General features: G+C 39.7%; 1 protein-coding gene across 1 annotated transcript in view; it reads right to left on the bottom strand.

Moving 5' to 3' along the window:
* Positions 1-143: 143 nt before the first annotated feature.
* The window catches only part of frem2b (FRAS1 related extracellular matrix 2b), a 50207-nt gene continuing 26458 nt past the window's right edge, over positions 144-23892 (bottom strand). Inside the window, exons 4-24 of the mRNA XM_026376123.1 lie at positions 22902-23132; positions 20490-20615; positions 20076-20327; positions 12592-12741; positions 11491-11700; positions 11178-11375; positions 10918-11082; positions 10541-10723; positions 10320-10450; positions 10047-10202; positions 9498-9801; positions 9156-9287; positions 8273-8604; positions 5653-5845; positions 5461-5565; positions 5095-5222; positions 4885-5019; positions 3888-4014; positions 3362-3549; positions 3124-3270; positions 144-2462 (exon numbers count right to left, since the gene is read on the bottom strand). Of these exons, the coding sequence (XP_026231908.1) occupies positions 1956-2462; positions 3124-3270; positions 3362-3549; positions 3888-4014; positions 4885-5019; positions 5095-5222; positions 5461-5565; positions 5653-5845; positions 8273-8604; positions 9156-9287; positions 9498-9801; positions 10047-10202; positions 10320-10450; positions 10541-10723; positions 10918-11082; positions 11178-11375; positions 11491-11700; positions 12592-12741; positions 20076-20327; positions 20490-20615; positions 22902-23132 (4100 nt within the window). The 3' untranslated portion in view covers positions 144-1955. The remainder of the gene's footprint in view (positions 2463-3123; positions 3271-3361; positions 3550-3887; positions 4015-4884; positions 5020-5094; positions 5223-5460; positions 5566-5652; positions 5846-8272; positions 8605-9155; positions 9288-9497; positions 9802-10046; positions 10203-10319; positions 10451-10540; positions 10724-10917; positions 11083-11177; positions 11376-11490; positions 11701-12591; positions 12742-20075; positions 20328-20489; positions 20616-22901; positions 23133-23892) is intronic.

Below are 23892 nucleotides of genomic sequence, written 5' to 3' on the forward strand. Positions count from 1 at the left end.
TCACTGAATGGTGGTAATGAGATGGGTAGGCATAGTCCACATGATAGTTTACTGTGAGAACTCTTTGATATACTAAGGTTTGGTGAACAAACCTGGATCAAATAATGTCATATAACACATTTATTTAATAAAAAAACACATTTTCTTGAAAAAATTATTTATTTGCAGACCATGTTGTGCTTCTGGTCTATGTTACAAATACTTACAGCACATACAGTATGTATTTTTAACAATAACCATTCCCAAAACAACTAAAGGGTATATTTATAGGTAATACATATGTATATACATACATACAGTACATGTGCATAAAAAAGCTCAAAATGCATTAGAGCAGAATAAAAGAACCAGTGTCAAAACTAATTTAGCAAGCAAATTGTGCACTGAAACAAAAACAACAACTTATATTTGGGGTATTTCATGAAGGTATCTCACAGGTTGCATAGAATTGTTATAAATTTTAAAGTAAATCTGGAAATAAAAATTACATTTAGAAAGTATGATTATGAAGCCAGTGTGTATTATACGATACACATTATTATGAGGTAATCAGATACTTTGGCAATCCGGTGCCTGGATCTGACAGTACAAAGCAAATCAAAACATTTGTACATGGTAAACATGTGTAAGGTTTCATTGTGTGTACAGTGTTTTGATGCGAACATGGCACATAAACAGATTTAAATCAATGAAAAAAGGAGAAATGGTATTTGATGATTTTTGTTGGCACTAAATAACAATGCATTAAATATAAATAAATACATTTAGAAGTAATGAATTGGGAGGAATTTACTGACAATAAAGACGATTGAGGGTAAACATTTCATTCCCTTTAAGTGAACTCTACTAGTTGACATAAAATTTAAACAGCCTAAATAACGTACAGTCCTGTTGTTACGTGAATTTAGAGACCCAGTAATCTCTATTAAGCTACAGTAGTCAATGTTTTCATCCCCACAAATAACGATTCCTTTCTCAAATAGTGGCTTTGGAACTACTACTATACTACACTGTACTGTACATTGCAGACCAGCTGTCTTAAAAGTTGGTTCAACACTGAAGACTCCCAGCAATTAAACTTTTCTAATTTGATTTTCTGTCATGTGTCAATTATAAGGTCTTAAAACGATACAGTGGTTCAGCAACTAAACATCTGGGGAATTTAACAATAATAAAATACCTATTGATAAATACTGCTTTTCATGGAATATACTGTTATGCAAAATACAAAATGGTGGAAATACAGTAGATTAGACACATTTGTTACAAGTAAAATCAGCATTTGGACTTTTTTTTTTTTACACTTTTAAACAATGTTAAAATACAAAAACAAATACATGCAAAAACATAAGTACAAGAAAACAAATATTCCCTCACATGATTTATTTGTTTTATTTGAGTAGATGTCTTACTGAACACACAGGACAAACCAATGACACCTCAATAATCCTGTGATTTCTTAAAAACACACTCAATCTAAGGACAAATTCATCTCTATAAGTTTTACCCAGTGTAAGCAAACTATGGACAGTTTTGCAACGCAGCAAATCAAACATACAAAGCCTTAACAGTTAATACAGTATGCAAAATATCCACCTTCTCTTGAAGTACTCATCTAAACACCAGAAACCATTTCAGTTGAGAGGCATCTTCTGTAGCACCTTTGGAAACATAACACACACCTTTTTTTTTTTTTGGATAAAGTGGCATCAAAAGCAAATCAATACGTGAGTGCTGACAACTTGACAAGTACCTTGAAACAGCTACTAACAGTTTGTGTCCGGACCACTCCACGGCTGTGGAAGCGATGCAGGAATTTCAAGTAGATTTCTGAATAGAATCAAAGCTCTTGTAATTTGTGTTGCTTTAACCAAAATCTTCCACTTTTTTATCTAAATGTGAGGCACTTGCAAAACAAAAATATTAACTAAAACTCTCAATCATCAGTCTGTTTGTCAGACTTCTGAGCTGTCACTGTTACTGAGGCCTTGTGTCATCATGGGCTCTGCGCTGCTGGAATTCTTGGGTATGTCTTTCTTCTCCCGCTTGGAACGAACCAGCAACACTATCAGAATGATGAGGAGAGCCGTGAGGAGCAGCCCAACAAAGACTCCAATTATAAGCACCAGCCTGTCATCACTGTTGTCTCTCTGGTTGAGCTCATGGGGGATAATGCCTTTGGTGAAGATTTCCCTTTCTGGGCTCGTCCTCTGCTGGCTGCTGCGGTCCAGTGTGATGTGCAGGATGTTGGTGCCACGATTGTTATTCACACCGATCTCCTCTGTTATGTCTGGCACATCATTAACTGATCTTTTGGTGCGATGTTGCGCTTTTCTCAGCAGATTTGTGTGCTGACTCATCACATGATATTCCAGGCTTCTCTTCCCTATGCCACGGTTAGCATTGTCCCGAGAACGGACAGTGTAGATGGTGTGAATGAACCATTCTCTCCCCGCAGACACCTGGAGAAAGCAACAGTTATTGGTTTGAAAATAAGGCGTACCTGTAGGTCAGACATAAACAATACAAAGTCACGTCAAACATACAATATACCCTGTACAGTTACTGTACAATGGAGCTGAAAAGCAGGGAAGTTTCCAGTCATTTGAAATGCACATCAGGTATGCAGAGATACTGATACTGACCTTTTCTTCTTAACAAGCCAAGAAACACAACCTCACTGATCAAAAGAAGCAAACTGGACTCAATAAAAGGGGGAGAGCTGAGTCATACATTTGATCCTGTCATCAGAAGCCCTATAAAGGCCAGCTCTTATGATTGTGCACTTGCAATAAGGTTTTAAGGACACAAAGTCTAAAGTCAGTGTTTTTTATTCTCTCTGCTCTTTGAGAAGGAAAAGTAAAATGTCACTGGAAAAAATATTTGATGGTCGCTTTATGTGACTCCCACACAGTACAGTAAGTTTCAGACTTTTATTATCCACTTTCCGTTGGATACCACATTTTTATAACAGTCGCCTTAGAGTTACAAGCTTGGCGGAACAAAACCGTAAATTCCTTCAAAAAATAACTTCTGCAGCGCATTGCACATGGTGAAATTTGGAAATATAGACAATTTGAGTGTGTTAACTGGAGGTTTCATGTGCTTGACTTTCATACTGACCTGGAAGAGAGCCGAGGAATCCATTCTGAAACCATCTGATCCAGGTTGTCTGACTAAAGGTAAAGCGCCAGGGTCATCTACGGCCAGTAGGGCATTGAACGTTACGCTGCCAAATGACTGGGCTTGTGTCTCTGGCTGGGCCTTGTCCTGGAGTCCGACAACAAAGTGAAGTGAATATTCAGATTTGAATAGACACAAAACACATGATGTGACAAGAGACAAGTTTCTGTTCACTTACAATGATCTTGAATCTGTAGAGGAGCGATGGAGCATCGGCCAGACAGCCGAACTCAAATTTGCTGGGGTTGTATTTAGGGACATACCCATCAGTTCCTGTACATAGGAACACTTTCTCTATGTTACAAATAAATGAGTCGCCCAAGTTCTGCACTGGATCAACCATCACTCGACCATAAATTGTGTCTCCTGAGGAAAGAAAAATTTAGTTTACCAATTACCATTTAAAAACCATGTTTAGTTGTAATAAAATATTTTTTATCTAGCAACATTAGGACTTTTGCTACCACCATTCTACGACTTTTGTGCTTTCTACAGTCAATAGAACAGATATGTCATAGACTTTTTAAAGACTTTAATAATCTTGTTGGAAGACACCTGCACCAGGTTGGGTCAGGTGTTAAGAGGGGTTGGATAGAAGGTGTGACTATTACATCCTTCACAACCTCCCCTTCCAACGAGAACAAAGTAATAGAAAGTTTAATTCACAAGCTAAACATGAGCAGGACTGTGTGTTACTGTGTTACCCTGTGAGAAGGCAGTGTCACTCTCATGTTCAAAGCCCATGGAGCCATCTGAGAGCCAGAGCGATTGTTTAGACAGTAACACCATCTGTGTGTTCAGACTGAACTCAGCAGCCACAGGATCGCTAACCTAGAAACACAAAGAAGGCAGACAAACGGCAAATAAGCTTCAGGTGCAATATGTGCAGAATGCCTTGTCACTTGTAGATTTGTCAGAATGTGAATTCACAATCTTGCTTGTATGTGCAAATAGCTCCAGAACTCTCACATTCACATTTGCATAATCAGACCAACACATTTGTGGAGCTGCAAACAGCAACATTACAACTTCTAAAAATGTGAGAATTAGCTTGCTTTTATTTATTTCACCTGTCAGTGGAATGATTTGCATGTATTGGTATGGTTTGAAATTCCACATCTCCTTGAACTGATAATAATAATTGATCATTTAATGGGTTCTTTCATTATATTTGGAGTAATGAGTTTGTTCAGCTCTGTCATTCCTGTTGTATTTTGATTCTGAGGTGGTTTGATAGTATCATCATAAGGAGCTAGACACATAGCAGTGTGAGTATAATGTAGCTAAATGGATTTAATTAGATATTTATTCCTTTCAGAGTAAGTGAGAAGAGTTGCAAGTTCACGAGTACATAATTGGATAGAGTGAATAGGAAGGGATTTTCCTCCAAGGTTGTTGAAATCAATGAAAGAATTGGAGACAGGAGATGTGGCATACAGGAAATTATGAATGAAGGAGAATCATCCTGATTTCACTTTCAAGGGCACCTTTTTCAAATGCACAGTAGTGGTCCATATTTAATTTAATTCTACGTAAAATATGTGACTTTATGCATACTTGCTTTGTTATAGTTTCCATAAATGTTATGTGATTAGAATGTTTAGGTCTATTTCCTGACTTATCCACCACTTCTTCCAAATGCTGGCTCTGCTAAATTTAATTACCATAAGGCTCAATAAACATCAGATAAGTTAAAATTACCTGCTGGAAGCGAATATCCAGGTCAAAGGTAAGAGGCTCTCTGGGATTGCAGACAGGAGGGATAGTGTACTCCAGGCTGGGAGGGGATGTACAGGGGATCAACTTCACTGTGTACGTGCCAGAGTAGTCACGCACCTGAGGAGGCAAATTATAATCAGTAAGAATGTGGTGTCAAAAACAATGAAATTGGAAAACAAAGTGTCCTCTTACAGCAAAATCTGAGATGAAAGTCCACTGTTGGATAGGTTGGTTGTAAGTTGGCTCATTCCTCACAAGACTGAGGTTAAAGGTCAAACCAGGGTGGTCCGCACACATAACCATAGAGGTGAGTGGTGTAGCTGATGGAAAAATACATTAGTTGTCTTAATGATATGTACATAGCAGTGAAAATCAGCACGTTTAGGTTTAAAATACACAGTATTCTAAGCTTTAATAATGAGCCTTAAATTGTAAAGTGTAAAATGCGTTGCCACAGAGTAAACCCACTCTTACACTTACACACAAGTTCAAAAATTTCACACAAAATATTATGACACAAAGCAGTATTGCATTTCACGTCAAACTTCGCTTCTGTACCTGGATGTGCAAACACAAACAGGCCTCTGAATCGAGCTTCAGTGCGAAAGTTGACTACTAGTCTTCCCTGGCCATTTATACGCATGCTGGTTGGATAGAGGGCACCTGCAAAGACAGTCAGAAACAACTTTCACACAATTTTATTCACATTTCCAATAAATCTTATATTGCTAACTACTATTCAAGTCCTGCCTTGTAGTTCAGACTCTGGTGGGCTTCCAATACCATCCCGCCACAAGATGGCAGTGTCGTACACAAATGTCAGCCTCAGCTCTGACTGTAAGTCAAAATGCTGCCATCCTCCTGCTCCGACAGGGGAGTGGAAGACATAGGAGACATGAAGTGGGACTCGCAGGGTCACATAGGACTGCACAAGATTCAATACCTGCAGGAAAAACAACATACTGTGTCAAAACGAAAGGTTCAGCTGATACTTCACATACAGCTGATACTTCTTACGGAGATATTGGGAGTAGTAAAATAGCTAATTATGCACTGGTACAGTACACAAGTATAGTACTGCATTTTTTACCTTCAGCTAGAATAATGTAAAACATTTAATGTGTCTAAATGATAGTGTGTTTAGGTTTTTATTTAACACCGTGATTTGCTACAACAGTCGAAGGATTCCAAGTGGTTAAAGTCCTCAGAGGGAGTGCTCTCTGGTATCTGCACTTTCCACTGACCTGTGAGAGGTACTTGCCTGCACTGGCTCTGTGTTCATGTGGAGACGTGCCTATGCCTCTGGGCGCCGAGAGCTCAGGCAAATGAGTTGCAGAATAGCCTTTTGACAGAAACTGCTGGGTCTTAATAGATTCCTGTGGTCACGTAAGCTGGACACTAAGCCTTACACTATGACATGACACTGGCCCCGACCTGCACAGAGCTGTTTCTGCTCAGCCTTCCGGTCCACTTAGAGGACTGCTCAGGTCACAGGGGCACCCACAAAAACTCGGTGTATTTTTTTTCCATTGATCCTGTTTTACAGATTCTGAAAATGGACCTGTGGCGCCTCAGCCTATGCATCTACATACTGTCTTTTGCTCTGTTCAGCAGTCACCATAGCAACAAAATCTACATACAGAGCTGTACAAGAGGTGAATGTATACCACGCTTCCCCTTGATGGGAGTGTCTTTATCGCAGATGTGTGTTCTTAGGGATTTTGAGGCTAAGCAGTTGCTGAGTCCAAAACCACTTATCTCTTTAATAACGTTTGTGTTTTTTAACTATTGGATTATCTCTGGTCAATGTGACCACTAATGAACAAAGTAAAAAGAAGCAGTTAGCAAGCTTGCTAATAATTGCAAGGTTTGTGCATTATTGATTTCTGACTTCAACGTGTCCCTACTGGCCGAGCAAAAGTTTAGATTACTGACAGCAGCCTGCTTACTCATCAAGACGTTTCTGCTGCATTCAAGTTTGTATCATGTGGCTACAGGCCAGACAGTTGTTATCACCCTGGTGATGCTTTGGTTATTAAATAAACCTAAAGCCATGTAAAATGAGGAAGATCCATTAATATAACAATCCAATACAGTGGTGCAGTGGCCATTAAAGAATACATATATCCTAAAATATAATCGGAATTTAAAGTCCTAAAATGAATTTATTATTGTGGGAAATTATCCAATCTTATTCTTATGAACTTCTAGGATGATTAATGCTCTTAAAGGTGAAATTAGAGTCAGTTAAATACTAGGATGACAAGCAGGAGACTTTGAGGCTCTGCTCTATTTACAGATGATAAATCTGGATTAAATCACTATTAAGTGTTGATCTGGACACCGGTATGTAGAAGTGTGTCATGGCTCCAACAAAGATTTCTGAAAACCATAGAACACCTTAGTGGAAAAGATAATTGAATGGGTGAGATACAGTTATGTCTGATGACAACCAAACACTACGTTCCAGACGTAGGATCCCATCTGTGAAATATGGGGGTGGGAATTTAATGATTTGGGCCTGTTTTGCAGGACAGCCTGCTATGAGTGAAGTATTAAAGTTATACAATCAGATACTGGAGAAAAACTAATACAAATACAAAATATTTAAGATTGGATTATTTTCTACAATTAGCGGGTTCCCTTTGCATAGTTACATAAGGACATTTATACAGAAATATAAAAAATTGAAAAGGTTCACAAACTTTCCTGAATTACTGTAAACTAAATATATTTGCCATTGCTGTAGTCTTTAATTAATTAATCCTCAGCAGGGAACATAGTGGAGTTGTTCACCATGATGTACCCCATGCACTCTTCCAGCCCTTCTTTATCACTCTCAGCCTTAATTAACTGCAAGTCAACTAACAGTGGTTTCCAAGGTGAATGCAAATGTTGAAGGCTGCAAGGCATGTGTACCAGGAGAACAGAAAGGGCTGTAAAGTCTCCTTTTCGTTACACCTATAATAGCTGCTGCTGCAAACACACTGTGCACATAGCAAAACAGACAAATAGGATTTTTTACGAGACTGCTGGTTATTGACTTACTGCTTTGACAAGAGAAATACCAGAAACTGAAGAATACAGAGTGTTGGGTTTGTCATTACTTCAGAGGATAACATGGACCTCCAGACAATAATGAATGATGTCTCCAGAGTTTCGTATTTGCTTTAGGGTCTTTAAAAGAAAACCAAGCAGCTAAGCAAGGATTACTATGGTTGTAAATGATTAATTATGAGTGGAAATCCTGGTGGATTTTGGAATGGAGTCCACATTCTTAGTGGATCCACTGCTTTATTGACCCTGTACACCTCATGTCTAGAGATGACAAACCAGAAGTGATCTGAATCTCAAAGATGGGATTACCTACCTGTCCATCAGTCCCAATGGTTCCTCCACAGTCACTCAGCAGCTCAGACATGTCATAATAGCTAGTGAATTCCCATAAACAAGCCTCCAAGTTGAGGTTTCTGTAGAATCGTAGTGTACTTGATCCCCTGAGGGAAGAGCTGTATTGGTAAGGCGCGGTCTCGCCGATCACTTCTGGGTTTTTGGTGGCTTCAGTAAGGAAGCCATAATGAGTCTTAACCTCAGTGAAGTCCAACAGATTGGAGCAGCGATGGTGGCCAACACGGGTACCGTCAGGGCTCAGTGTGAGCTCAAAGTTAGAGAGAGGCCGAGTGGACACTACAGGCAACATACCTGAGGGAAGATACAGAGAAAACAATCAATCAATAAAATTACAATAATCTATGATGGCACTTCTATGTAAAGTATAAAGATCGAAATTAAAATTTTGAATAGGAAGGGACCTCCTCAATAAGTGGTAATGGTTTATGATCAACTCATTAGAGTATAGTGCATTTAGGTTCTGAAAACATTTCTACAGTACATGTATACTTTGTGTATACTTTGTACAGTATATGAGGGGATACTATCAGGAGTCACCTTTATGGTCAGGATAGCCTTGATGTAATACTGATAATTTCTTTATGTGTTATGTTGTGTTTTTTGTGTTTTGTCTTTTATTTTAGGTGTGTTGTAAAAAAAACACATACATTGAAATTCTAGGAATGTTGCATTAATAATTAAAGACAAACTAACGGAATAGTTTCTTATTAAAAGAATTTGGTTGATGAGTAACATAAACCACGATATTCCCAGCACGACTAAGATTTTAAATCAACAAATTGCCTTTAAGAGATATTTTCACGGATGAAAACACTTCATAACATCCAATCTGGTGTTCTTACCGTCAATGTGAGGCATGGTGACAGTTAGCTTGATGAGGTTGGGGTGGTCTGTGTCTTCTGCGCCAGTGTACCGCAGCTTGGCAGTAAAGGGCTCAGCCCCCACTGTGCCTGCAACACGAGGTTGGCACATTCCTGCAACCACACCATGAACAAACAAACATTAAATGTTTTGTTTTCGAAAAAAATCTCTACAGAAAATTGTTCTTTGTTTCATTTTTGTGTCAGAGCAAGAACATTAAGTACTGTGGTGGGAGTGCAGGACACTATCAGCAGCTGCTTAACATGTTGAGCCATTTTCACAAGAGATTAAATATTTCAGGCTAGAGAATGAGCTGCACTTACCCCTGTCCATGCTAATGGACACTGTGGGACTGCTCAGCTCCAGACCTTCATCCCCATTAGAGTTCACAGCCCGTGCTGCACACTGAACCCTAGAACCAGCCTGGAAGTAGACTGAGTCCAAAGTGATGAGCTTCGACGAGGTGAAGAAGGTATCAAAATCTACTTCCCTCATAGGGCTTGTGACACCATCTGGGCCAGTGGGGGCGCTAACTAGCCAGCGATAACGAGTGAGGGTGTTATTGATGTTCTCGCTTACACAGATGGAGCCGGTTTTGTCATAGTCTGGGTGTTTGGGGTTACAAGCCTATAAAAGGGAAAATACAAAACATGTTTGTAAGTGAAATGCATCCAAAAACCTCTTCAGCAGGTTAAGTTAGGTCTCTATACTGATGATAAACCATTCAAATAGATAATAACTGAGCAAAGTGTGCACATCCGATAAATACTGCTGCATTTAAAGTATTTACCAGTCTAAAGCAGCACTTAATAAATCATTAGCAGGGCTGAGAAGTAAATCAAGTATTTATTGGTATATCAGCTGGGACATACAGTCACACAAATGACGGGGTATCCAGCCAAAGGGAGAGAGTCTCTGGTCCTGTCGATGTCATCATAATGCAGCAGAGAAACCACTCTCGGCACTGAGGGGAAGGTGACATCTGCCATGGTGTTGGTTTCCTCAATATAGATTATGGCTTTGCTCATCTGTTGATTGACAAGCAAGGGCAAAAAGAGGATGTTAATGAAGAACAAAGTGCCCCTATGTTGTAATGTGATAGTTACCAAGGGAGATATTATATTCTAATTCATCTTCATTTTCACCTTTGTCTCTGCCACCATGTTCTCATCAGGCTTCAGGTGAACAGTGAATGCCTCCCTCATTTCTCTGACACCATCATATAAAATCTCCACCTCCACATAGTGCTCTGTGTCACCCTCTTTAAACACAATTTCTGCCAAGAAAAGAGAGATTTGGCAAATGTTTTTCCAGCACATTCCAGACTGTCACTGTACAGATAAAGGTACTTGTCAATATTATTTACCCTCAGATATAGGATGGTAATCCTCTCCAGAGGTAGCGGAGCCGTCCTTAGTGTGGACTCGGACAACGGAGACCTTGGAGGTGTCCCCGAAACGCACCACTTGGATCTTCACCACAGAGACTTGGCCACTGTCCTTGGGCTCATTCACACTGAATTTGGTCTCTCCAAAGCTAATAATGGCCTCTGAAAACGCGTGGAATACAGTTTTAATAAGGCTAGAAAACTTTTCAGAATACCACATATAAAAGCTGCAGCGTGTTTCTGGATTTGTTATCCCAGTTCCTGCAATATTGTTTACACTTTGATAAAACATGCTGTAATAACAATAATTCTGCAGATGGATTGTGAAGAACAAGAAGAAAATAAAGTATTCTCACTGTCTGCGTCATCTTTTATTTTGACAAGAGTCTCATTCTGAACTCCAATGGATGCTCCAAATGGAGAGTCACTCTTGGGGCTTCCCAACACAAGACGCAGCTCTTCTTCTTCCTCATGTTCTGTGTCATCAACTAGTATCAGTACACAAGGCTTTTCAATCTCTCCTGAAAAATATACAGGGCGAACGTATTAATTATCCACCTCCGTGTGAAAAAACACAACCCATACAAAGGAAAACATACTGGTTCTACTGCCCTACCTGGTAAGAAGGTGATAATGGATGCATCGGTGTTGGGCCTCTCGCTGAAGTCCATCATGACCTGGGCTGTCCCCTGCCTGCTGTAACAGCGTACTGTGGACTTGTAGCTGATGTCCCCACTACGATATACAATAGCTGAGATCTTCCCGGAGTTCTCATTGCCCACATACACAGCATCGCGGAACTGCACCTTTGGCACTAGAACGGCATGATTAAACCCATAAATCAACTTCAGACGTACAGTGTAAACAACACAAATCACAAAGTGCACCCATCTCAATAGATTATGGTCACGATCAAGATTTTTACTCACAGTCAGAAACAGAGTCATTGATGAGAATGGTGGCCTTGCTCGGCTCCCCAAGGATACCATTCATGGGCATGCGAAGCACCAGTTCAAACTTCTCTGGCCCTTCCAGCACCGGTTGACCTAGGTCATCCAGGATGGTCACACGAATTGTCTGCACGGTGACCCCTGGTGCAAAGTCCAGATTCCGGCTGATCCCCACATAATCCACACCAGCTGCTCAAAAACACAATTTAGGTCAGGCATGTTTCAAAGAACAGAGAGCTTATGAGATAAAGTAGATATAGCACAAATGTACTACAGTACCACACTCACTTCAGCATCTGTTCTCGTGTTACTTCATAATTCATTTGTGAATGTCAGCCAGAACACAAGATGAAAGCATATATCCTGTGTGCTGACAAAATGATGCTTTCTATCTTGTGGCTGTGAACCACGTATAGTTAGGAATTGTTGTGTGAATTAAGAAGCACTGCATGAAATAGGATATGTCCCAGAGTGTAAACAGGTTATTCATTTGCCATTCTTTCAAGACTCTGGGTATTGAGAGCTCACCTTTTGCCCGCAGGCTTTTTTCCCATATTTATGACCCACTTACGGGCGCAACTGTGATTCATATGATTAGATGCTAGTTATTTTTACAGTTATAATGCAGACAAGAGCAGAGATGTTAAGAATCTATGCAAAATGGAGAAGACTGCCTAGAGGCATGAAATAATAGAGGCTGTAGGGCAGGCTTAAGGAGATGGAAACCAGTCTTAGAATCTAAAGCACTTACCAACGTGCAGAACAAGCAGAATGCATTCCTAATCTGTGTCCTCACTCACAAACCACCATTATCTTCACAATACTGTGTAAATCAAATGCCTACAGGGCAAGGGACCAACAGAGAAGCCCTGCGTTCTCTCACTCTAACCCAAAACACTGTTTACATTCTTCAGGTCATCTACTCATCATCCAGTGTTAAGATTTCCGTGGACTCTTGAGCTCAGGGAAACAGTGAGTGACAGGGTGATGACTTAAGTCTATTGTTTTCTGTAGTTTCTATTCCTCTAAGCACTAAACAGTTGAAGCTGTCAGAGAAATGCACCTTGCAGGGACACATACCCTCAGCTGAGACAGGATCTGTCTTTCTGGAGCGCACTGTGACAGTTCCTCCTTTGGAAAGATCAGTCCCTGTCCTCCACACCTGCACCTCCACAAAGCCATCGCTCTCATCCACGTGGTAGTGTGTGTTTCCAAAGTAGAAGACAGGAGCTGGGGAGCACAACAGAAAAAGGAGTGAAGGAGATAAGGAGTAGCACACAGGAGAATACAGTATAATCCACATTCATCTTTTAGCTGTTTTACAACAGGATACTTAACTTCCTGATGTAAGTAGTGAGTTGACTCTATAATAGCTGGCATAAGATTACCTCTGATTACAGGAGAAATGAGGGAATGTTTCCATTGAAACACCAGCAGGTAGTCAACACTGTAATTGCAGCCCTTAAACAGCACTTTCTAACTTCCTGGAATGGTGTTTGAGGGGGATTTCTACATCTGTAGCGATTATTAAAAGACAAAAAGCAACCTGAAAGCACAGCTGAATTTCCTGGTCTTGTTCTGGATGAGTGTGGTACAGTACTTTGAGAGTGATGGGACAGACAGGAGGCCTGACAGGAGGTCTGGGGGATGTAGAGCTTGAAGTGCCAGCCCGGGCCTGCCTGACTGCAATTAGTGTTTCTATGAGCTGAGATTCCACTGCAGCCAAACTTACCCACTGTTATTCTATTTAACCCTTTCACTACATTGTTTCCCCTCAACTGTGCACATCATGCTGCTCGAGAAATGGCCACCTAAGGGTTTGGACCTCTGTGTTATGATCAATTTGGGTTGTATAGTCAGCAACTGTCATCTGCCATCACAGAGACTGTTTTTACAGTATGAATTTAAAATACAGGGAGTCAGTCTATCAGTCTATTACAACAACACAAAAACAACACAAAAACAACCTAAGCTGCCAAAAGCTGAAACTAAACCAAAAATCTATTAATGTATAGTATACTATATATATTAATATAATTGATAAATACCTAACAACAGAAGCCTTGTGCTTTTAAAGTGGCTGTGACCAAATAATAAATAAATTAGGTGAATGGTAATGGCCATGGGCAGAGTCGGGGTTTCCATGACAATGAAACTCTGCACCTACAAAACAGTACTTAGCTGTTTCTCATCATCGCTGTATGAGACAGAAAGGAAAGTGGGAATGTGGAACTAAGCGATAAAGGCATTTCACAAAAGCAAATCCATACTACTGTGACTACTGTGTGCAATGATTTTTCTTTATCTAATGAAACCAGAATAAAAAAGATAAAGAGATGAACAGTCAGTCAGCAGTGCTGCCAGCGACAATTACTGGAAAATATCAGGAAAATGTTTTATTTTATTAATAATTTGTTACTTATTAATTGTTTACCATTTTGTACTATGCATTAAATAGAATTATTCTTTTTATAATCTAGGTCTTAGATTATATAAAATATGTCCATGCAGTCTGCCTTGGTAGCTCCATATTAGCAAGATAAAACATGTTCTAAAAAGGAAAACACTTTTTTCACATGTGGTTTTTGATGGCTGAAAAAATATTACAAGTGCAGGCATAAGGCATTGAAAAATCACTTTCAGGTTCAAATCTATCCTGAAAGCACAGCCAGGACAATAAATGCTGCATCAAGAGGTTTACAGCTGCCAGCTGCTCTCCCCACAGAGAAACCAAACAAAGATGGTTTTGGCTACCTGCACTGGATCCCTGCAAGAGGAGTAATCAGATCTACTTGCCTTAGGTTGGCAGCCAGAATCTTGGGCCCTGTTGTACTAGTCCAGTAATCAGATAAGGTTGGTGCAGCAGACAAATACTAGACTTCAAAGATCTGAGGCCCATTAACTGAAAGGTAAACCACTGGCTGCTAGGCTCCAGCAGCCTCCTATGCCACAAACATGCAAGGTCACTTTTATTTACAGTAAGTGGAGATGAAACAGCTTTCCATAAAATTATTATATAATATTATATACTTATAAAACAAAACAAAACAAATGAAGTCATATATATGTAAGATTTTGCAGTTATTATATGATTTACTATAATTTCTTATAATTGTCATAAACCAGTTTAAATCTGATTGATATTGATGTTTTAAAAAATAATGATATCTTGATAGAAAATACACAAAATAAGTTAAAATAAGTAAAGTAAACAAGAGCCATAGTTATTATACTGGTCAATTTATTGCAAAAAAAGGAGATATTGTTAGTGTAGCCAGTGTGAATAAAGTAAAAGAAGAGGCACAAGGAAAGACACAGTTATCCCTAAGGGGACTGTTACACTCCCACTGACTGCTTGATTTCAGCTGAACTTTGCATGACATTCCCACAGCGCTAAGTGGCTTCTCTAATGGTGAAATTCAATTGAGTCTAGGCAAATGCTCTTATGCCCACTGTGTGCTCGACAAATCTCTGTTTAGCAACGAAAGCACATAAAAGCAGAACCGCATTCAATATAGAATATGGAATAATCTACAACTCGATGACTGTGAGAAACGTTTGACTCCGGATTGAGTGTCCTACAGTTGTTGATTAAAGCCAGCGCCTCTCTGCTTTGGACATCTGTTTATCTGAGAATGAATGGGAATCCAGGTGAGACATAATGACAGGGTTTGTAGGACCTGTCTTGATTCATCCTTATCCAGGATATACTGCACACACACAGGAATAACCCATCTTTTAAACAGCTCATAATCACCCCTACAGAACTAGAACAAAATTTACAGGCAACTGACACAAGACTATAAATACACGAGTCAGGTCCTGCTGTACAAGCATTCCCATGTCTTACACCCCCAACCACCAAAACATTTTCCCGGATGTGGAGTCGATATAAAACAGCAATTAACTCAGCAAGAAAGAACAAGTTTCTCCAGAACTACCACAAGCAAAACCCAGAGTAGAAGCTATACAGATGTGCCCATTTATGCACAGATGGTGCTGCTGGGAAAGTAGAAGGTATTCTGAGAAGAGCAGCTGTTCGTGCAAGCTATTGTTCACCACTACGTAGACGGCTTGTAAACTTTACAGTCTTTTAATGTTAAGCTGCCAGATGTTCCGTATCTGTAGAGGAAGGTAATCATAATTCATTTCTCTGGTGTAAAAATAGTAAACTGTCATCATTAGCAATAAGCTTTCAGCAGCAGCTCTTTAATATCAGGTGTCTATTTGTGCATTAGTTAGTACGAGGCTTTTGTGTGTGTGAAACGGAGAAGAAAAGAAACTGGTTAATTCCTGCTAATTGACACAATCTTTATATTTTATTGACCTTGTCAACTATCAGCCTCTTCTACTGTTCTGCAGTCATTTAGATTCTATTTACCATTCTTATTGTGACCTTACTTTTTATTTGGGTTTTTGGCTTCTGCTTATCTTTTTCTACTAAACTCTCCTCTCTATTTTTTGTTTTCAAGGTGAATTTTTAAAGTTCCCTATCTATTAATCATGCATTATCCACTTCTACATACAGAAGGAGAGTTGACATATACAAAAAGGGGGCTGCAACTAAAATCTTTGGCTTGTAGTACATTTATCACTCCTTTTATATGTATTGTTTATGGAATGTATCTTTATCATGGCCCCGGATAGTATGGTGCATATTATCTGACAAATATTCAATTAGTTAAATTACTTTATCACAAGCCATGTGACAGTCATGGCTCTCTAGCCTTATCCTGTAGACAAGTCACCAGTCAATTATTTGCACCTGAGTTTGCACAGTTGTGTTCAGAGTCTGTTAGTATTTAAGGGTTGACTCTATCCCTGGCAAATCCTCGCCTGCTGAACAGACAACCTGAACAACCAGCCGGGATCAAAGGTGCAGCAAGTGAACAATGATCCCTAACCACACTCACACTTGCAACCACCGATAGTTGTTTGTTGGAGGCTCTGGACAAGCTCGAAACACAGCAGCTGGAAACTGATCCTGCATGACTCTGTGTGGCTGTAGGTAAAAATTGTAACTTTGCCTTGACACCCACAGGTGACATATTGTTAACAACTTAGTTCATTTGCATTAACAGTGTAGTAATTGCTTCTTGTTAAACAAGGTCATGGTAAATACTGTATCAAAGATTTAATGTATATATCTTTTTAATATCTCATCTTTTATCACATGATTGATGTAAATGCCCTTACAATAAAGTGCTGTAAAAAAGGTTTAGACAGAAATATGAATTACTAACTAAAGATTAGAGCTGTTGATTGAATTGTTTAGTTAATACAATTCCCTCAGATGAAGAAATTTTATTTTGTGTGCAGGAATGTGGTGATTTTTACTTCACACAGAGCTGAATTCCTCTTCATCTGTGGTTCAGGGTTTATTCTCTTGCATGGCACAATCTTCAAAACTGCAAACTGCTATAAGTGCAATTAACCTCCTCTTATTTAGGTGTAAAAGCTATAAACACTCTTAATTTAGAAGACCATAAATTGTCAGATTAACATCAGAGCCTTGGCAGACAATACAAGCTCCAACTCCCTCTGCACTTGTGTGGTTTCTTGGGCATTTGTAGCCAAGACTGTGTGTTTGCACAGAGCTCCACTCTCTGCTCAGTGTTGATACATTGGTGCCCCGTGGCTTCTAATTTCATCATCTTGTGCTACTCTGGTTTACTGGCTTGGAAAGAAGACATCTTGCTGAGATGCATTTTTGCTGATATCGGTAGTGTGTGTCTCTAAGAACCATCTGAGCTCACAGCCCAGTGTAGCTGCTGAGAGCCCTCCTGGGGAGCTGAAGCATAGACCTTTCACCAGTAGGGACAGGTGCTCAGCAAGAGCCTGACTTCTCTCTCACATGTACAGCACACACTGGACAGCTACTCCTACAAGGAGGATGACAAAGACAGATGTCTCTTTGCTTCTTTTCCTTATATATGGTGTGGAGTAAGGAACTCTAATGAAGTACTTATATTTAATAACTAGGAAGGATAGGGATAGGTGAACTGAAAGTGGGAGTGAGTCTCCTACTACCTTTCTACTATTCCAGACAGGAGATTGGTCTTGTTCCGCTTGCCTTGGAGCTATTTATCGTTTACTTCACCATCAGTGCTCCATTTCATTATCACCTCCTTCAGGGAGATATGAAGGTTTGACACCACCTTATTTCTCCCCACGCTTCACATTCCATTTATTCAGTGGATGCTAGAAACCTAAACACCTCCACCTAATCCAAATTATACTTTGGAGGTGTTGCTGTGCAAGCTTTACACATATTGTGTGTGTGTGTGTGTGTGTTCAGGCAGTCGAGTCGATGTCAGGTACTTGTGTCATTCTAATAGGAAACCAGCTTAACAGATAATACACACAGCTCCAGACACTGTTTCTCACCATGCCATAGTTAAAGTTGTAAAAGCGAGAATCCAAATTGCACAAAAGTAGTTAAACACACACTAATATTAGGCTTCCACAAAAGCAGGCTGTATTCCGGCCCTTGCAATCATGCCGCATAGGGGCACCCCTGTGAGTTTGCCGCTTTCTGAAAACTGATATGCATAACAAGATTTTGATTGTCACTCAGCTACCATGACAAAGCTAGAGGCAAAGAAAACATGATTAAAGATAAAACAGGAATAAACTTGAGCACAGACTGCTAACGCTGGCTGTGAGTCTGAGCTGAGTTAATCTTCTGACGCACTGAGTCGTCTTTTCTTCTGTTTCTGTGTGCTATAACACTTAGGACCTGTTACGTCCTGAGAATGTACAACAAAATCACTTCTTTGTATATTTTATCATGAATTGACTATTCGACCTGCAAGAACAGGTGAACAACTACGATACGATGGCACAACTGGCTCACTTAACCAGGGGTCATCATGAACTAGAGTTTGTTATATTCAACTATATGAAAAAACAGTAATGTTATTTGTCAGTAGCAGTAAGTGTGACCCCCTAAGGAAGTAACTCCTTAGACCATGAATCCTTCGCTTTTGTCCTTCTGAGACGCCTTTCAAAGAAAATTTCACAATGGCTTATCTTATCCGATGTAGTAATATCTGTTTTATTTGTCAACTCAAACATCCTTGATCCTTATGCTAAATTGCTCATGGAGGAGATTCACTAACAATAATCAAATCTCAGACATAAACACATGCATGAGAGCACTGGCTCAGAGCCATCTCTAAAGGCCGTGACACTATCTGGAAATGTAATAGCTGCTGTAAAAAAAAACACTTCTATGTGAAGCAGGATGAATGCCTCGAAGGACAGACTGTTGTACATCCTATTAAAAACGTGTTTCTGAGCAGATGTCTTGACAGTCTGAAGTCAATACCCAGGAGCGGCAGAGGTTAAAAGGCCTTGTGCTCACTCTCAGGTTACATTGGATGCTGCTACAGTACGAAAACATTCAAAACCTCCTTCCTCAAGCAGGTCAAACAAATCCACTTGAAGTGTGTCTCCCTCTGACCCATGGGAATAGAAGAGGAAAATAAGCTCCTATACAGTCTGAAAACTGCCTCAAAGACAAGACCTCTTTACCTGAGGTTCATGGACAAATGATCCACATCCTTAGCACCGATTCTTCCCTGAAAGTAGAAGCTGCCTAAATATGTATTGTCATTCGCTAGCTATTAGCAACACTCTGCAGCAAACATGATATATGTATTTCCTATATGACCTATAACAGAAAGACAATAGTTAATAATTGCAGCAAACTTCAGGCACATGCACAAAATTAGTCATTTTGTATTGGACATGGTGTTCTGGCTAAAGCACTACAACCAAGAAATCCAATAACTAAATGCTGAACTGAATACTTCATCATCACCCCAGTTATCTAGATTCAGATGTGTTTTGATTTAAGGGGGAAAAGATGGTTGAACAATCAAGCTGGGTTTTTCAGGTTCAGTGTTGCCTGCCTGCGATCACAGAGTCTTGACTTCACAGCATTGCTTCCGGAGATAGTCAGAACGATAGGGAACTGAATAATGGCCGTCAGGTGTTGGGGAACAAAGAGGCGTCAGGAAGATATGGGAGAAAATCAGCGCTCCAGTCTGAGCCTGCAGATATGAGATAAAGGCTTTGCCTCCAGGAAGGAGGCTTGCACTCTCAAATGCTTTCTCTCTGAGACACTCGTAGACAAGCATAAACACACACACACAAAATTCAAACACATGCACACCAACATGTTTGCTGTCTGTCTGCAGACCTGACTACCTGTTTGAATGTCTCTTTGTGTGAACGTATGCTGCAAAAAATACTGCATTCACAAAAGTTTTTCAAAACTAGTTTTCTGCTATTGTCAAGGTGGTTATCGGCTTATACACACATAAAGGAGGAAATTGCACAAATACAATAATACCTCAAACTAAATCAGATTCCTGCTGCCTCTTTTGGAAGGATTTAAACATAATTGAAAGTAAAATGCACAAAAACCTTGTCTCTAGCTGATACAAGGAGGTTTAATAATTTAATCCCCTTAATTCCTTGTATATGCACAAGTTACTTGACACTGTTTTTAATTTCCATGTCACAAATACAGTAAGATTGGTGAAATGTCATCTTACCGTCATCCATATCGGGAATGATTGTGATTCTGGCTGTGGGGAACTCTGAGCCCAGACGGCCACCCATGGGCATGCTGAGCGTGACATTGAAGCTTTCCTCATCTTCATACAGGGAGTCATCAATGATCACAACACGACAGGATTTCTCCACCTCTCCTTTGTCAAAACGCAGGATGCTGTGATGGTCCTCAGGCCTGGAGATGTAATCTGAGTATGACAGCACTGTGGTGGGGACGGTGCCTGTGGCTGAAACTGTGTGGGCACAAAACAGAATTACAGGAAATGATCCAGATTCTGCCACAAAACTAGTTTACTTTTACAATATAAGATCTGCTTTTCCCCGAAATGGATTTATTTTTTTTGATGAACAATGATCACATACATAGATGAAATGCTACATCATCCCTGTATTACCTTGCTGGGTGTAGCAGATGACCATAAGCTCCTGACTGACATCTCCACTCCTTTGTACAGGAACGAGCAGCTCACCAATGTCCTCCTCTATGCTGTACACAGCTGAGGGTATGAACACTGTTGACTCTGTATGTGGGAAAAATCCAGTATCAACATAACACATTAATACTATGACGCAGTCGGTTAATGGCATTTTAGTTGAAAACCTTTATGTTAAATCTTCTCCGATATTTGGCAAGAGAAAATCCAGTGTGTGTGATCACTTCTCTGGTAAATAGAACACAGTAAATTCATTGTGACAGGAATAGAACTAAATGCTGAGAAGCTTCAGAACATCAAATCATATGCGACATTATTTGCATCAGAATCCTTTCATACAAAAGCTTGCAGCTTGTGCACTGGGACAAATGACAGTTTTCATTACATCTCCTCTGATTGTGCTTCCATCATGTTTTATCAAAACCCACCATCTACTATTTATTTATCTGCAGCAAATATTAAAAGCTAGAGTCCGTTTACAGAGCACAACACAACGAGACAGCACTGGTTATTGACCCAGCAAGTCATACAGATGGTTGTGGAAAATGCTGTCAGGAATCCTTAATTAAAAATTAAGCATTTAATAAAAAAAAACAATGTGCATGCATCTGTCTATAACACACTTGGTTTCATTTGAGAAGTCTGTTGTTGTTTGCTCACTTATTTTGCCTGCAATAAAAAGCTGTGTTCATTATATTTGCAGGCAGAGACATGTTAAACCTGTTGTCCTTTTTTTTTTTTTACTCAACAGTTTTACTGGCAGCTCTCCATCTCTTTGTCTTCCCTTTTCTTCGTGCAGCATTCAGAAAGGTAATGAGCTTGGAACATTTCAGCCATTAAATCCACAGAGCACAAACAGAAGCTTTGTATCCTTCTCTGCGAGCATCATCGTCACCCACATTAACAAGGCGTTGGAAAGTCAACAGAACTTGACCTGTCCTTTCCAATCCAAAGCACCATGCAAACAATGGCAGAGGACGATGTGGCCACTCTTTACTTTGTGCTTCTAACACCCACCCAGCTGTTTTCAGTCTGAGCCACTTTAGTAGGTATGGCCTGAAATAATTTATTTTTGCCTGTTTCATGGTGACAGCCCCTGGGCTATTCCATCTTTCTGCACTCAGTGTAAAGAAACATACATTTTTATAAACCTTCAAAGTTTATTTGACCTCAAGAGGCCAAAATGCATTAAAACTTTAGAAAATATAAACAGTATAATGATATGATAATAGACATATGGCTGCAGGGAGGTAATGTCGGTAAAGGGCATAAGAAAACAAAAATAGATTTTTACATCTTGCAGAGAGATAGCTGCCAGTTTTATTGATTGCCATCCAGAGACTGACGTTTTGTGTAAAAAAAAAAGTCCCAACAAAAGATGTTAATTAGCATAAATTGTTGATGGCAAATTTTCTCTTCACCCAGTGAAGCCCTATGGGATGATGAGAGGCATTATCCATATTTATATTATGCAGTTTCCATCTCAGCTCTATCACACTCAAGCTGTTGTTGGAAAAACTGTTCATCTGTTCTTTGATATTAACATTATGATCATTTCACATGCAAAGGAGGTGAGCATGGTTATATATCTGCTTTCCACATCTTCTTTTACCATATTTATCTACTCTTGCGGAAAGAAAATGTTTTCATAATGCATGCTGGCTTCGCAGTGTTGTTACCTCCTCTCAGGTGTTAGTCTTCATGTAAATTAATGTTATTTTTAAATATTATGTGCGTGGATGCCTTCAGCCACATTGACAGAAGCATTTCTCTAATAAATCCTCAAAACATGAATACAGCTGAGAGAAAGGCTGAAAGATTCCTGGATGTCCTGCTGTCAAAACAGCTTTTAGATACTTAAAATACCATTTATTATTTTGACTTATCTACTTTCCCTAAAATCCAGTGCCTTATTTCCTTATTGATTTTTCAGGCTCTAAACCACAGATTAAAGACACGTATTGTGTTATTTGTCGCTGGTAAAGCAGACAGCTACTTTGTCATGGGTGTGCCAGCCACTGAGGTTGCACCCCTTATTCAAAATCTGGCATCTTTGTCTCTTCTATAAAGGTTTTTTCTCTGTATATGACTGTGAACGCTTGTGCAAAACAGTGGGCTCGTCTTAGGTGGAAGAAACATGACATGAAATGCTGAATGATATTTCACATAGCTGCTGTATCACTGTAGCTCCACCTGAATGTGCAGCATTGTGAAGCAACAAAACCCCAAAATTCAAAATGCAAAGTACATTGCAAATATTTGTTTTGGATTTTTGCAACACCAAACCTGCTGAAAACCCCAGTTTAGGCAAGTAAATTAAATATTAAAATATCCCAATAAAAATAAATGGTTGAAAGTGAAATGATTACTGACCATCATCTGGGTCCAGGATTTCCACAGAGGTGATCTCGGGGAATTCAAGTACTGCCATCACTGGCTCAGACAGAACGACCTGGAAGGTCTCTGACACTTCATACTTGCTATCTGGTAAGATCCTGACTCTCCACGTGGCTGTCGTCTGGCCTGGGTTGAACTGCACCTGTTTTTGAGATTTCCCCTGGAAATCTTTGTCCTTTTCTGCAGTGCCATCCTTTGTACCAATACCTTAGAAAGGACATGGAAAAAAATGGTTATTATCATAATCAGGTCACCTTTGCGAAACCTGTGAAAATGCCATACATCAGGCGTTTCAGGGAACGTACCACTTTTGTCAGTTTTTGGCACTGACAACCTTTAACATTAATTTTTCATATTTATCTTTAAATAAACACATTTCTTGTAACTGTTTATCTGCGTGCCTGCAAATAGCTAAAGTTATGCATATATTGTAAATAAAAAAGATGCAATTAAAGTACTATAAAGCCAGGAAAATGTCAAACCCTAGTTGGTCTAATCTAACAATATCTGCCCATCTTCTCAGTGCAGTTTCCCACCCCTCAGTTGAAATGGCCAAAGTGGGAATAAAGCCAATTATCCCTCTTGTCAGCCTGGCCTTAGCAGAAGTGGTTAGACACTGACTTGCATTCCCTGACCTTCAGCATGTGAGCTGTTTGATAGGGTTATAGTCACTACAGCTGTGAAACAGGCAGGATCCCTGTTGAGCAGGAGCACTGAAGCTGGTGAAATGTCATACAGCCTTTCCATTGTTGTTGTATTGGCCACACGTCTAGGGGCCACAACAGGGGTCTAGCAGTAAATGTTGTAGAATTAACATGTAGAAATTACGAAATTACTGCAAAAATGAAGCACCGGAGTGAGTTTTTATAATGTTTGTTTACGACTGAGAGAGAAAGAACGAGAAAAACGAAAATATCACAGCTGTACTGCACATAAGATCTTAAATAGACGGGGAAATCTGGGGAGT

The sequence above is a fragment of the Anabas testudineus genome, chromosome 13 (genome assembly GCF_900324465.2).
Source record: "Anabas testudineus chromosome 13, fAnaTes1.2, whole genome shotgun sequence".
In the NCBI taxonomy this organism is placed as follows: Eukaryota; Metazoa; Chordata; class Actinopteri; order Anabantiformes; family Anabantidae; genus Anabas; species Anabas testudineus.